Source organism: Oncorhynchus gorbuscha, linkage group LG08, assembly GCF_021184085.1.
Source record: "Oncorhynchus gorbuscha isolate QuinsamMale2020 ecotype Even-year linkage group LG08, OgorEven_v1.0, whole genome shotgun sequence".
In the NCBI taxonomy this organism is placed as follows: Eukaryota; Metazoa; Chordata; class Actinopteri; order Salmoniformes; family Salmonidae; genus Oncorhynchus; species Oncorhynchus gorbuscha.
The window spans coordinates 60,887,344-60,903,075 of record NC_060180.1 but is presented as its reverse complement, the minus strand read 5'-3'; the positions used below and the strand labels follow the sequence as shown (position 1 = coordinate 60,903,075).

The 15,732-nt window shown below is 41.0% G+C and overlaps 1 protein-coding gene across 3 annotated transcripts in view; it reads left to right on the top strand.

Moving 5' to 3' along the window:
- Positions 1-15,402, top strand: part of LOC124041930 (glypican-1-like) — a 158,836-nt gene extending 143,434 nt beyond the window's left edge. Inside the window, exons 9-12 of one of the 3 annotated variants that reach the window (XR_006840008.1) lie at positions 865-995; positions 1,159-1,334; positions 12,184-14,526; positions 14,659-15,402. Coding sequence is in view for 1 of the 3 variants with exons in the window: in XM_046360114.1 (XP_046216070.1) it covers positions 865-995; positions 1,159-1,334; positions 12,184-12,392 (516 nt within the window). In the remaining 2 variants the exon portion in view is untranslated. Of the gene's footprint in view, positions 1-864; positions 996-1,158; positions 1,335-12,183 lie in introns of all 3 variants that reach the window. The other 2 variants (XR_006840007.1, XM_046360114.1) reach the window with 2 other exon arrangements.
- Positions 15,403-15,732: the final 330 nt, after the last annotated feature.

Below are 15,732 nucleotides of genomic sequence, written 5' to 3'. Positions count from 1 at the left end.
TTCCCTAATTTTGTCTGTCATAGTTTAAGTGTACCTATGATGAAAATTACAGGCCTCTCTCATCTTTTTAAGTGGGATAACTTGCACAATTGGTGGCTGACTAAATACTTTTTTGCCCCACTGTGTGTCTTTATATATATATATATATATATATATATATATATATATAGATATATATATATATAGATATATATATATATAGATATATATATGAATGATACGGTGTCTGTTTAGTCGTGTAATGCTACAGTCAAGAATGCAATGAGTCAGATGAATATGAAATGTGAGGAAATGGAAACAATCATTGTCTCCCAAACGTTAACACACTGCCGATTGTTTATTGCTCATACAAAAGCTATTTACAGAAAGTGTGAATGCTTGAACAAACATGATATTGAATAGCTTTTGATAGTAGTTTCCAGTACACTGGTTGTATTCATTAACCACCAAATGAAAGAAATGGTACCGAAACAGGGAGGGACTACCTGAACTGGTCCAATAAGAAATGGTACCGAAACAGGGAGGGACTACCTGAACTGGTCCAATAAGAAATGGTACCGAAACAGGGAGGGACTACCTGAACTGGTCCAATAAGAAATGGTACCGAAACAGGGAGGGACTACCTGAACTGGTCCAATAAGAAATGGTACCGAAACAGGGAGGGACTACCTGAACTGGTCCAATAAGAAATGGTACCGAAACAGGGAGGGACTACCTGAACTGGTCCAATAAGAAATGGTACCGAAACAGGGAGGGACTACCTGAACTGGTCCAATAAGAAATGGTACCGAAACAGGGAGGGACTACCTGAACTGGTCCAATAAGAAATACTTGTTTCTGTTTTCCATTGCAAAACACCCCCAGGTGTCTGATGTGTCGAGGAGGCTGAGGGACATGCAGCCCTACTGGGTCTCGTTACCCAGCACCCTCTGCAGTGACAGGATGGCCACTAGGTCCCAAGCAGACAAGTGCTGGAACGGCATGGCCCGTGCCAGGTAGGACCCCTAAACCACGTCTGTGTGTGCATGCATGCTATGTGTGTGTTCATGCTCGCATGCATACATATTTGTGTGGGTGCCTCTGCATGTGTGGATCATGCATGTGTGAGTGTGTGTGTATTTGAGTTCTCCCCAGTCATCCTCTCTCCTTGTCTCCCAGGTACCTTCCAGAGGTGATGGGTGACGGCCTGGCTAGTCAGATCAACAACCCTGAGGTAGAGATCGACATCACCAAGCCAGACATGACTATACGCCAACAGATCATGCAGCTCAAGATCATGACCAACCGCCTCAAGAACGCTTTCAATGGCAACGATGTGGACTTTCAGGACACCAGTGAGTATAGATCTAGGATTAGCTCATCATATGCAAATACTGACTCCAACCATAGAAGGAATATTGCAAAATGGACCTTACCTCAGAGTTTAGATGCAATGTCATCCTACTCCTGAGGGCAATAGCTGTGTGGACAACAGAGAGGTTTCCCTCATGGTCAAAACACTATATGTTGACATGACTACTGGAAATATTTCATATGTTGTTTTGATTGTCTCCAGTGTCGTTCCATGTAATTTCATCAAACCATGACACCCACCATCTCAGATTGTTCTGAAATCATTTCTGTGGTGTCGTGTCTTTGGCTATGTCGGATTAATTGATATGACATGCTATTCTATAAAATTATTTATCCGTAAATAATGTCACCTGATTGAGCTAATCATGTAAATGTAATTAACTAGAGAGTCGGGCACCAGGAAATAATATTTATAGAGCTGTTATCTTCCGAATAAACTCTTAAAGACCTAGTAATATTTTACATCAATAGCAGTCAATATCAATCGTCATCTTACTTAAGTCTCATCTGAAAGTTGTACATTCTTAGTTATCTGCATGAACCCTGGCTAACAATTCGAATCAGCAATACAAAATTGGGTTTAATTATTTATTTACTAAATACCTAACTAATCACACAGAATTACACATACACATAATTAAATCATAACTTGATTACAAATTGTGTCAAAAAGGAAAACGTCCCTAGTAGGTGGAACAGATATGACAGCTTGTTACACAAAGGAAAAGGGCTTGGTTTGAGCGAAAGAGCGGGAAGACTGAGGAACAAAGGGAAGAAGCTGTGCTATCGTAAATACAGTATCTTATGCATTCTAAATTACCGCCCATTTGGAAAAGGAAAATGCAAAAAATATTTACTCTGAGCTGTGCTTCGGTAGGTTGGTGGTAGATGGAAGGCCGTGTTGCCCAACCGAGTCCTTTGAAGAATGTCTCTGGTGGCCAATTGGATACGATGTAGTAACGTCGTTGTGTGGTAGACGGGATACTCTGTCTGTTCCTTCCTAACCTCCCTTTGCAGCTGCGGTTGCTAACTCAACGGCTAGGAAGTATCACTTCTGTAGTGAATAAGAGTTCAAAGTTCATACCATTCGCAACCAAAGTTCACGCTGATGTTGGCTTTATTCTGTTGTTATTATCTGAACCATTCTGACATAGGACCGTCGTCCTACATCCCCGGAACAGGAAGTGCTATTGACGTCAAGGGCTGATATAGGAAGGGAGAGGGGGGCGTGTTTGAAAAGTTTTATAGCCCATCTCCCTTTACAGTGGAGGGCCACTGATTGAGCAGCCCTATCTTATGAAAACCCACAACTCACATTATAGAAGCTAAAATCACATTCCATCCCATCATAAATAATTTCATATTCAAACATTTAAATTGAACAACAATTCCATGTGAATCTGATACCTCTGATGTGTAGACTTTCCACTGTAGAATTTATGTCATCTTATCATTGATGAGAATGTCTCAGATGACAACCGAACTGACATCATATTCATTAAGTACCACCGCATATGTTCACCGCATATGTTCTGGGAACAACCTTCTGATGTTCCCAGAATGTCTATGGTCTATGGTTAACCAAGGGTTTTGCAAATGTAACCTCAGTAGGGTAGAGAGAGGAAAAAGGGGGGAAAAGGTATTTATGACTGTCATAAACCTATCCCCCAGGCCAACGTCATGACAGTAGTTAGCAACAGATAAGAATTCCGGAAGCATTATTTTATTTACATATAATTCGATTAAGCTAATTGATTTATAGGATTAATATAATATTCAATAATTATAGTACCTAACATCCGATTTGGACCAAAATATTTCTAACAATCAGTAAGACATGAGTAATCCAAAGAAGTGGTCAAAAGCACAGACCCCCCCACACCAATCCCACCCCAACAACAATCAGTATCAGTTCTATATGTTTGACAAGTAGAATAGAGCCGAGGCTCAGAGTATTGTTTCTTCATCCTATGTAATGTATTCTCTGTGATTTTGGTGATGTGGTTTTCCCCTCGTCAGAAAAAAATGTGTCATTGGATTCATTTCCCATCCTACATCCTGATAGTACCCGTTTCTGACCACTAGATGGTGCTGCTCCTGCTATTAGGTTATTGTTTTTTGAGTAATTCCTCCCCCCCCATTGTTAAAGGGATAGTTTACCCAAATTACACAATTACGTATTGGTTGTCTTACCCCGTAGCAGTTTATGGATCAGGTATGACAGCAACCCATGCTTTGGTTTCATTTACCTGGCCACTGTTTCAAATGCTAACTTTTTAGCATCTGTGGTACCAATCCAATGCATGTCAATTAAATTAGAAAAATTTGAAGTTTCACACTTCATATCCAAGTCATCTATATGTAACATCATTGAGTTCCACAATACATTTTTAGATACTTTAGGATGATTTGGCAAGCGTGAAAATACAAATTTAGGTACCATTGAAAAGTTAGCATTTGAAACAATGGCTTGGTAAATAAAACCAAAACATGGGATTGCTGTCATACCAGAGGGGCAAGCTAGATTTGCTCAGGGTTTCTGAAGCTAACTATCTTCATTTGGCTTCACAATCCAGCTCAGGCTTTATCCGTACTACGACAGTGGATATTGCTCGTACGCCTGACGCTAACTCTAGCAGGCTTATAACTGTGCATGCATGTTGCACATGGCTAGTTGAATGCCAAATTCTTCATTGAAGCGATGCTGACACATCAACCCATGGTTCGATTCAGTGCCACATATTTTAATTTGTGCCAAAATCGAAATTTAAGAGAAGTTATCTTACAAGTTGCAAATTCAAGAGGCTGTGGTGTGAAATAGGCTTTTAGAAGTGCCGTCTTATTTCATATTACTTATCGTTATAGCCGACTTTCAAATCCAATTTTATTTGTCACATACAAATAGCAGATGTTAGCAGATGTTCATGCGAGTATAGCGAAATGCTTTGGGGTGCTTATCGATGCACAACCACAAGCGCCTTTTCCCCACTCCAATCGATAAAATAATTGTATTAAGCCATACAAAAGTGTCACTGTGAATGAAGTTTTAAATGCATTCTGTCATTTCTAAATGTGCAATGTGATATATTTGATTATTGAAACATTTTTGCACACAAAAACATTTGATTAATACAATATTTTACAGTCTTCATCCTCAAATGAAGGGGATGATGCCACAATCTTTGCAAGAGGGAGGGAATCTGATTTCATTGGTCCTCAACTTGTGGCTCAGTCATTTTATTCAGGTTAAGTGGAGTTAGCTGTGAATTAGCCTACCCCGGAGCAGGTAAGTTCTGAATGATTCGTTGCCATAGAAATATACCTGGATAAAAGGTGAGCCACTTTCGTGTGACCGGTTAAACTCAGAGTTCACCAAAGTTACCTTGCTAACTCCTCAAACCTGATTCTTAGGATACCCCTCTGGACCATTGACAGTTTACAGTCTACATGTCATTTTGTAATTTGAGTAATCTATCCCTTTAATGATGAGGGGGTTGGGGGATTCAAAAAATAATAATTGGAGGAGTAACAGCACCATCTACTGGTCATAACTTGGTAATAGCAGGATGTGGGATGGGACATAAACAACTTCAATGACAAATTTCTCTGAACAGTGGGAAAAAAACATCACCAAATTCACTGTAGAATACATTACATAGGATGAATAAACAATACTCTGAGCTACAGCGCCATACTACTTGTCAAACAGAGAATTGATACTATATACTCATTGTCTGGGTGTGATTGGTGTGGGGTGTCTAACGGTGCCTGAGAGAAAAGTTTGATCCAAATGTCCAAATGTTAGGTACTATATTTATTCAATATTATATGAATCTCATAAATAAACAATTGCCAATTTGTGTGCATTCAGTTACGTTAATTTGTAAGAGATTAATTATATTAATTTCAACAAAATAAATGTTGCAGGAAGGCTAATTTAATCAGTTTCTAACAACAGAAACGATTTCAGAACAAACTGACATAGTGGGTGTCTAAAACTTCTTTCTTGTGTTTTTGAGGTGGAATGACCCTCCATCCAGCTTGTTATGTGTGTTGCTAGAATACCAAACCCATCCCTTTCCAATCCCTTTCATAACATTTTTTTGTTTGTTGATAATGTAGACCTAGAGAGAGAATATTTAAGAAGCCTATCATCAGTTAGCTCACATGATTTAAAAAGACGTCGCTATTTCAGTGCTATTTTTATAGGTTTGAGCTGGAATGAAGTTACCGGCTAAAGAACTTGGCCTAAATTGTTGTGCCATTTGTTATAACTGAGGTAATATTATTATACTGTTTTATTTTATTGTGTTGCATTTTGTAAATCTCCTTGTGTGAACACTGGCACAGAAACCCTAATCTGGGGCTTGAACCTGGGAGAGTATAAGGACACTGCTGACCTGCAAAACAACTAACCAAAATCTAAAACTGAGTCTTACCGGGAACTTTAACCTTAACCCATCAAATGCCTGATTCAAACGCTGTTTGTAGTTTAAGAATTATAAAGGGATAAGGAATTAGATAATATAAAGCTTTTGGAGTGGTTTCATTGCCGTGATACTAGCTTGTGACCAGGTTGTGACACAGTAAACAGATGGGGGGAGAATCATTGAGTGCATGTAAAGTTCAGCAGCATCTGTTGACATTTGGTTTCTGATGAATTTGACATTTACCAGGTTGCTTTTTGCTGTTCCACATACTTGTTTTATTTGTTTTTTGAAAGGTTAGAGTCAATAATTATTTCAAATGTGAAATCATCTCAATCCTCTGTCCCTTTTACAGTTTCCTCAGGCTGATGGGTCTCACTGTTCCTGATGGAGACAGTTTTAGTTGTGTTCAATGTAAGACATGAGTGGTCCAACCAGTCAGCTATTTTGGGAGAATGCTGATGATCCTATAATTGGCCACATCTCCAGCCTAGAAGATTGGTGTTATGAAAGCAGATTTCCAGTCGTCAGGGAACACTGCTTGTTTAATTGATAGATGTACCAGATGAGTGACTGGAGAGCTCAGGGTGCTGGAGTTTTTCTTCGGGAGGGCGGAGTCATTTCCATACACATCCTGTGCCTTGGAGTTTTTCTTCGGGAGGGCGGAGACATTTCCATACACATCCTGTGCCTTGGAGTTTTTCTTCGGGAGGGCGGAGTCATTTCCATACACATCCTGTGCCTTGGAGTTTTTCTTCAGGAGGGCGGAGTCATTTCCATACACATCCTGTGCCTTGGAGTTTTTCTTCGGGAGGGCGGAGTCATTTCCATACACATCCTGTGCCTTGGAGTTTTTCTTCAGGAGGGCGGAGTCATTTCCATACACATCCTGTGCCTTGGAGTTTTTCTTCAGGAGGGCGGAGTCATTTCCATACACATCCTGTGCCTTGGAGTTTTTAAGATGAGTTAGGATTGAATTATCTCCTGCTCAGGCACTTCAGCTGAGTTAAAAACAGGAGAGGTAGAGTCTGAAAAAGTGTTCACTTTATCTCAATGGCCAAATTTTACTGTCAGGTTCTCAATGGAGTCTTTAAAGACATTGTTAAATGTTGAGGCTATTTCAGCTTCATTTTAAAATTCATTGTATTTTCCTGCTATGCTTCTGCACATTTTTTTGGATAATGTGTTGAGATTGTCCCATAGATGTTTACTATTTCCTCTAGCATGGTTGATAAGACCAATAACAAAGTTGGCTTTGGCCTTTCTAAGCTTGTTGCTTTATTGCGCAAATCCTTAAAAATCCTAATCTCAGTACTTACACCTGTTTTCAGAGCAGTTTGAGAGCAAAGACTCAAAAGGTATGCTGTTGGAGACCTGCTTTTTGTCTTGTCTGTACATGAATCTCTTTTTGGTTAGCTTCCTGGTGATGACAGTCAGATTATGATCTAATATTTATTTATTTATTTTCCACTGGTGGAATTACTTCAAAATGTTTAAAGAATATGTTGTTTGGTGATGGTGGACAGTACACTGTATGCCAACAACAGTGAATGACATTTATAGTGACAGTGTTACGGTTACTGCAATACATTTGATTTTTCCATTGAGCGGGTGAATTCAAGTTGGGTGCATTTAATACTTTACATCAGTGGAGGCTCCTCAGAAAACTATACTAAATATATTCACTTCACCAAATAATGGATTAAAACACGCTGTTTTGCAATGAAGGTCTACAGTAGCCTCAACAGTACTCTGTACGACGTGGCTGTATTGAAAATGAACTGTGTTTATGCGTGATCAGCGGTGTATTCATTCTGCCGATTATGTTGAAAAACGTTTCTGAACGCGCAGAAGCAAACAAAACGTGGATAAAAATAGCTGAATTTGTCCAATAGAAACATTCGTTTGCCTCTGGACCAATGATTACACTCTAGATAAGCTAGATGCAGGCAAGAGTGTGTAAGGCGGTATTGAATGTGTCACTGTCTGTCCATGTGCCCCTGTTTGTCATCTAAAAATGTTCTCTCAACCTGTGTGCACCTACGTTGTAAACTTTCATTCATAGGCTAGGTTGGAGCAACCTCATGATGGGTTTTGGGAAAATGTTAGTATAATGCAGTAGCCTAAACCTATTGATGATACCTTGAACTGGGTGAATGGAATAGGAATGACAGTCATCCAACATGCTGTAATAGAAATATGGCCATGCTCATGAAAAAAAAAATGTGCTCCCTCATCATAAACGGCACTGACCACCACTGCTTTACATACACAAGCAGCCCCCACACCCATTTGACTGTCATTTTCTGAAAACGTTGTACCCTGGCATAGCATAAGCAGCCTCAGGTGATGTTTTGGTTAGCCATGTTTCAGATAAACAAAGGTAATCCAAATTTTAATCAGTCAATCTTCAATCTGATCGGTTTTTGAGGTGATGCTTCTGATGTTCAAATGACCCACGAGCAATCATTTTGGTTTCTCCTCAGGATCCCAGAGACATTTTGCTTGGTTTATTGTTTGAAAGAGGGTGAGGTTTGTTGGGTGAGATTGAATTTTTCGCGCTGGAACTCCCGGTGATATTTTGTGTAGCGCTTTAACCTCTTGCTCCTACCTGGGACGCCTGCTCTTACCTGGCACGCAGGCGTCCCATCTAGAGCTCTGGAAATGCAAATGCACTACGCTAAATGCTAATAGTATTAGTTAAAACTCAAACGTTCATTAAAATACACATGCAGGGTATTGAATTAAAGCTACACTCGTTGTGAATCCAGGCAACAAGTCAGATTTTTAAAATGCTTTTCGGCGAAAGCATGAGAAGCTATTATCTGATAGCATGTAACACCCCAAAAGACCCGCAGGGGACGTAAACAAAATAATTAGCATAGTCGGCGCTACACAAACCGCACAAATAAAATATAAAACATTCAATACCTTTGACCATCTTCTTTGTTGGGCACTCCTAGATGTCCCATAATCACTATTGGGTCTTTTTTTCGATTAAATCGGTCCATATATAGCCTAGATATCGATCTATGAAGACTGTGTGATAAACGGAAAAAAATTGCGTTTCATAACGTAACATAATTTTTTTAAATTCAAAAAGTTGACGATAAACTTTCACAAAACACTTCGAAATACTTTTGTAATGCAACTTTAGGTATTAGTACACGTTAATAAGCGATAAAATTCATCAGGAGGCGATGTAAATTCTATAGCTGTCCGTCTCGAAAAAATGTCTGGAGAGAGCTCGACCAAAACATCCAGTCGGAGACCGGAGGGAATCGGTTCCCTTGATTCGGTTTGACCAAGAATCAAAGCCGAATCAAATGACAAGACTCTAGACATTGTGTGGAAGCTGTAGGCACTGCAACCTCGGCCTCATGTAATTCGGTTCACTTTGAACAATTCCTGGAAGTAGCGCAAGGATATTTATTTCCATTTTCAGTGATCAGATTTTCTTGCACTTTTCGATGAAACGCACGTTCTGTTATAGTCACAGCCGTGATGTAACCAGTTTTATAAACGTCTGAGTGTTTTCTATCCACACATACTAATCATATGCATATACTATATTCCTGGCCTGAGTAGCAGGGCGCTGAAATGTTGCGCGATTTTTAACAGAATGATCGAAAAAGTAGAGGGTCGACTGAAGAGGTTAATGAGTTCATATGGATGGTGCTTAGTGCTTCTGAGATGTGGGCTGAAGTGTGCGTGTAACTTCGCCACCGTTGACAGGAGTCCCACTGGTAGATGATTACCTTGACTGGTGGTAAGAACGCCAGGGGAGGAGCATCCGTCTGTAGAGCCTGGATTCATCTGGACATCCCCAGTAGTATTGTCATCGGGTAGCTGAGTAGCTGTCTGTAGGGCCGGACTGGCCTCCATCGTCCCTCTGTGCTTGTACATTTGGTTGGTGCGATGGCTCAGCGGTTGTTTAGAAGAGATGAATAGATAACTTGTTGGCTAGATGGATTTTGAGTAATGCATTGACTGGGCCGATGTTCAGGACTCCAACAGTAAAACACTGATACAATCAGCAGTATAAAAACATAGGTTGTAAGAAAGGATTTTGGGCAAAAATCGCCACAAGCTGCCTTTGCATTATGTTCAAAATGTCAAACATAAAGAGCTCAATTTAGACCTCGATTTTGGCTCCTACACAAGTTAATTATGTAATGCTAACGGCCATGGATTGTGTGCCATTCAGCGCTGTATAGGTCTCGACAGACAGCTGTTCTGAACTTGAGCACATCGCACAACAAGAAGTTGCCCCCATCCCTCCCGCTAATTGGTCAACTTTTGCAAATGTTTTGTTGTTTGAGTGCAGGACATGCTGTAAATCACGGAGACTCAATGTATTTTGAAAGATGAGACATTGAGGATTATAAAAATGCCTCTGATGTCGCACAAGCAAGCCAAACACCCGTGACTCCAAATAGCATTTCCGTATCATAAAACTTGTGTAATATACAGTGTCAACATTTATGATCACTATGTTTGATGTATAGTTACGATATGACATGACGTCATACCCTGGGTTATTCTGAACAGAATGAGCCTGTTTGTTGTATTGTGAAGGAAATGAGCAGCGGACCACACATCTGAAATATGATCTGCTTCTCTGAATTGCTTTGTGAAAGCCGAACACTGCAGAATCATATTTTATCATTTAGCTAGTTATGTTGGCAATATAACTAGCTTTCAAATCATGCCCACCTGACCCAGATTACAATTTATAATGGACTGTTTTTGGAATGTGTAAATAACAGAACTTGTGTAAAGGCAGGGATGCAGGGCTGTGTTCCTAACAAAACAACTACAAGTGTGCTTGCTCCAGTTTCTCAACGGCACAGCTAGGATAGCTTAAGAAGCACGTTATAGTTGAAGACTATTCTTTCAGTCATAAAAGTGCATTGAAATGACTTAGAAATAGTGCACACTTTAGAGAGGTGTGTGGCCACTTGGAAACACCAGTTTGTCCTCTCACTCAGACCCTTGTCATTTTTTGTCTTACAATATGTTGCACCTACCACAAATTTTCCAGGAATTTCTGATCATGTTACTGAACATATCCAGAGTATATTCAGATTTCCTTGTCAACAAATGAGGCGAAAAGTACAGTAAATTTAAAATGCGAGTGGTGCAGTGGTAACTGTGCTACTAGAGATGCTGGGTTCGAGTCCAGGTTCTGTCGCAGCCGGCATGGGGCGTCGCCCAATTAGCACAGCATCGTCGTTGGCTGGCAGGGATGTCCTTGTTCCATCTCGCACTAGTAACTCCTGTGGCGGGCCGGGCACATTGCACGCTGACACCGTCGCCAGGTGTACAGTGTTTCCTCCGACACATTGGTGCGGCTGGCTTCCAGGTTAAGTGGGCATTGTGTCAAGAAGCAGTGTGGCTTGGTTGGGTTGGGTTTCGGAGGACGCATGGTTTTCGACCTTCGCCTCTCCCGAGTCCGTACGGGAGTTGCAGCGATGAGACAAGACTGTAACTAGCATTTGGATACCACGAAATAGGGGTTAAAAATAAATTAAATAAAAGGTCAAATGTAAACTGCTGTCTAAAGCAACATCTTGGCCTTGTACTGTTATAATCTCTACCTGGCACAGCCAGAAGAGGACTGGCCACCCCTCAGAGCCTGGTTCCTCTCTAGGTTTCTTCCTAGGTTCCTGCCTTTCTAGGGACTTTTTCCTAGCCACCGTGCTTCTACATCTGTATTGTTTGCTGTTTGGGGTTTTAGGCTGGGTTTGTGTATAGCTGATGTAACTTCGGCTGATGTAAAAAGGGCTTTATAAACAAATTGGATTTGATTTGAGTGTAATGTGTTTGGATTCCATCTTGTCAGGTTGACTGTTGTGTCCTCATCTTCAGTATAATAAGTTCCCCATAATCTCAAAATGTTTCCCTTTCTACCATGGTTATTGATATGGTCCTTCTGTAGCTCAGTTGGTAGAGCATGGCGCTTGTAACGCCAGGGTAGTGGGTTCGATCCCCGGGACCACCCATACGTAGAATGTATGCACACATGACTGTAAGTCGCTTTGGATAAAAGCGTCTGCTAAATGGCATATATTATTATTATATATTATTATATGCTTTCCTTACTTCTGTAAGAAACATTTCAATGTAGCCCTATCCATATAGGTCAATACCCACAAGTATAAGGTGATAAAATAATATATTTTTAAAACAAAATGTAGAAATGTGCCGTTTTCACATAGACTAAGGTATGGCGTTGGGTATAATGCATATGAGGTCGAAAAGTGGTAGAATTGCCCTGTAAGATTAACATTATAACTTCCTTATTCTCTTCAACTTTGTTATAACTGGCATATAAGCCAGAGAAACTGTATTATTTTCTCAAAAAATGTATTATTTTCTTCTTCTCCGTCTTTGTCTTCAGGTGATGATGTCAGTGGTTCAGGAAGCGGGATGTGCACAGATGAAACCTGTCCCCGGGGCCCGCGCCTCATGGCCCCCAGCACAGACAGACCCAAAGTGTACGCCTACCCTCCGGAGAACAAGAAGGTTGTGAAAGCATCAGCTGACCACAACCTCCCATCCATCGCCCTCTACCTGCTCTCATTGGTTATGTTGCTGCTCCGGCGATAATCGATAGGGTATTCCACCAATCGAGACTGAGTTTGGGACATGGGGGGCAGGACGAGGGGTGGGAAGAGAAGAGAAGATGTCGTGGGGTTACTTACTTACTTTGCCAAAACAAAACAAAATTAACAAGAAAAAAAACCCGAATGGACTTCCTTTTGGTCTCGGATAAGAACAAAAGTTGTAATGAGTATTATATTATTCAGAAATGTTTTGGTTCTGTTCTTGTCTTCTATTTTACGGTTTACGGCACTACTAGAGCTCATTTTTATTTTGTTTTTATTTTGTTTTTAAGAGTCAATCTATAGACTATAGAGATATACAGGATGTTAGTGTTGGTTGACGCTGTGCTGTGTAAGGGGGACTCTTCAGTCATGCTGAGCCTAACGTTTGTATTCCTAATCATGTAAACAGCCTTTATGTCTGAGGAGATTATTTATTTATTAAAAACAGAGGAATATAATCCCCCCGGAGCGTCTTTGGGCTCCCCAATATTTATAGAAAAACTAATTCTACCCCAAACGAAATAAATTATTGATGAGTTTTATGAAAGATAATCTGGTTTCGGTAAGGCCCTAAAAACCTTAAACCTTTAAACCCACACATTACATGGCAACAGAGAGAAAATTAAAACGCTTCACATAAGCCGTTTTTTCCTCTGCTTGATAATATAAAGCAGTAATAATAGTCGTGATCATATTCACACAGACATGATCCCTCCACCCTTACTTCTGTCTTTCCCAGAGCAGATCTGTTTCTCTAGGCTTTGGTGGCTCTATAGAACCAGATGGGGATTTTTATTTTATTTTTGGGGGGAGAAATTAGTGTTAGTGTGACCACAGTAGTCCTCTGTATTGACACGATATTGGCAGAATATGGTAGTATATGGGCTGTGTGGGTGTGTACTGCCGTTTGTTCTGTCTCAGTGGAGTCCGGTGGGAGGAGTTTTAGGAGGACGGGCTCATTGTAAAGGCTGGACTGGAATCAATGGAACGGAGTCAAACAAGTGGTTTCCACGTTTGATGCTGTTCCAATTATTCCATTCCAGCCACTGCAATGAGCCTGTCCTCCTATAGCTCCTTCCACCAGCCTATTCTGCTCTGTCTTCATATAATGGACCTTGGACGACATAATAATGTGTTACTTTCTTGTTAATGACGAAGATTTGATGGTACCTATGATGAATACTTTTGGACAGGGCCAGCCAGCTACAGTGGAGTGGTTTTTACATACTGCACTATAACCACTTGTTGTAAAGCAGACTGTGTACATGTGTCTGACCGACCGTTTCTCTGTTTGGATGGATTGACTTAGGGATTGGAATTCTGTGATGATCACTCAAATAGCTTTTTCTCTCCCCCCTCTCATCTCATTCTCTTTCTTCTCACCTCCCACCTTCTTTCTCTCCCTTCTCACACAGTGCCTCTCTTCCCACTCCCTCTCTCAGTTCTCTCTGCCTCCCAGGCTATTTTTCATGGTATACTATTCATGTGTTATGAAGATCTGCAAATTGTTCTCCAATGCTTTTTTTTTGGCATTATGGCAATGACAGAGCTTCATCATACTGCAAAATGATTGGGATATTGTGGGAATGTTGTGGAAGGCCTTTGCTGATGAAAATCTTACAGCCAGGGAGGAAGGATGTACTTCAACTTAGTTCAAATAATTGTCAAGGCTCTCAGTCTTAGACCACTGTGTGGGTGGGGGTGGGGGAGGTGTGTGTGTGTGTGTGTGTGTGTGTGTGTGTGTGTGTGTGTGTGTGTGTGTGTGTGTGTGTGTGTGTGTGTGTGTGTGTGTGTGTGTGTGTGTGTGTGTGTGTGTGTGTGTGTGTGTGTGTGTGTGTGTGTGTGTACACGCACGCATGATAAAGAAGGTCTTCTTGGGCTTATTCAACAAGATGGAAACCGATAGAAACATATTGTATAGAGCTGATTCAATGCTTTACGCCACATGATATTAAAAACATTGTCTCTTGTACAGCAATATATTTCTATCTACAGACTGAATAGGCCCCCTTAGGGACGAGTGGAGATGTTTTGATACGGTCTGCGCTCGTCAATAGCCGACATCGAAAGTGCAATCAATGAGGAGATTGGAGAGATTTATGACTCCAGAGACAAGGTCATACACTAGAACTGAGGTCTTCAGCCTATGACTGTACACTAGAACTGAGGTCTTCAGCCTATGACTGTGCACTAGAACTGAGGTCTTCAGCCTATGACTGTACACTAGAACTGAGGTCTTCAGCCTATGACTGTGCACTAGAACTGAGGTCTTCAGCCTATGACTGTACACTAGAACTGAGGTCTTCAGCCTATGACTGTGCACTAGAACTGAGGTCTTCAGCCTATGACTGTACACTAGAACTGTTGTCTTCAGCCTATGACTGTGCACTAGAACTGTTGTCTTCAGCCTATGACTGTACACTAGAACTGTTGTCTTCAGCCTATGACTGTCCACTAGAACTGTTGTCTTCAGCCTATGACTGTGCACTAGAACTGTTGTCTTCAGCCTATGACTGTGCACTAGAACTGTTGTCTTCAGCCTATGACTGTACACTAGAACTGTTGTCTTCAGCCTATGACTGTCCACTAGAACTGTTGTCTTCAGCCTATGACTGTGCACTAGAACTGTTGTCTTCAGCCTATGACTGTGCACTAGAACTGTTGTCTTCAGCCTATGACTGTACACTAGAACTGAGGTCTTCAGCCTATGACTGTACACTAGAACTGTTGTCTTCAGCCTATGACTGTGCACTAGAACTGTTGTCTTCAGCCTATGACTGTACACTAGAACTGAGGTCTTCAGCCTATGACTGTACACTAGAACTGTTGTCTTCAGCCTATGACTGTACACTAGAACTGTTGTCTTCAGCCTATGACTGTACACTAGAACTGTTGTCTTCAGCCTATGACTGTACACTAGAACTGAGGTCTTCAGCCTATGACTGTACACTAGAACTGAGGTCTTCAGCCTATGACTGTACACTAGAACTGAGGTCTTCAGCCTATGACTGTACACTAGAACTGAGGTCTTCAGCCTATGACTGTACACTAGAACTGATGTAGCAAAGCAACACGTTCATTAGGCATGACCTTTTTGGTTTCTGAGGGAGGAAATTCGGGAGGACACACAGGAACTGACATGATAGTTAGTTAGATCTGACATGTTAGTGCTCTGATAAAGAGGGTACCATGTGAGCTTGTGTAGGGGTCCCTGGTTTTGGTCGTATCTGTCGGTGTGACTGCCCACAGTAACATTCCAATGCAAAGAGACAACTAACCACTTTTACTCACGACGACTTCACTCACTTTCAATGGACACGCTTCGCAATGCCACCGGACAA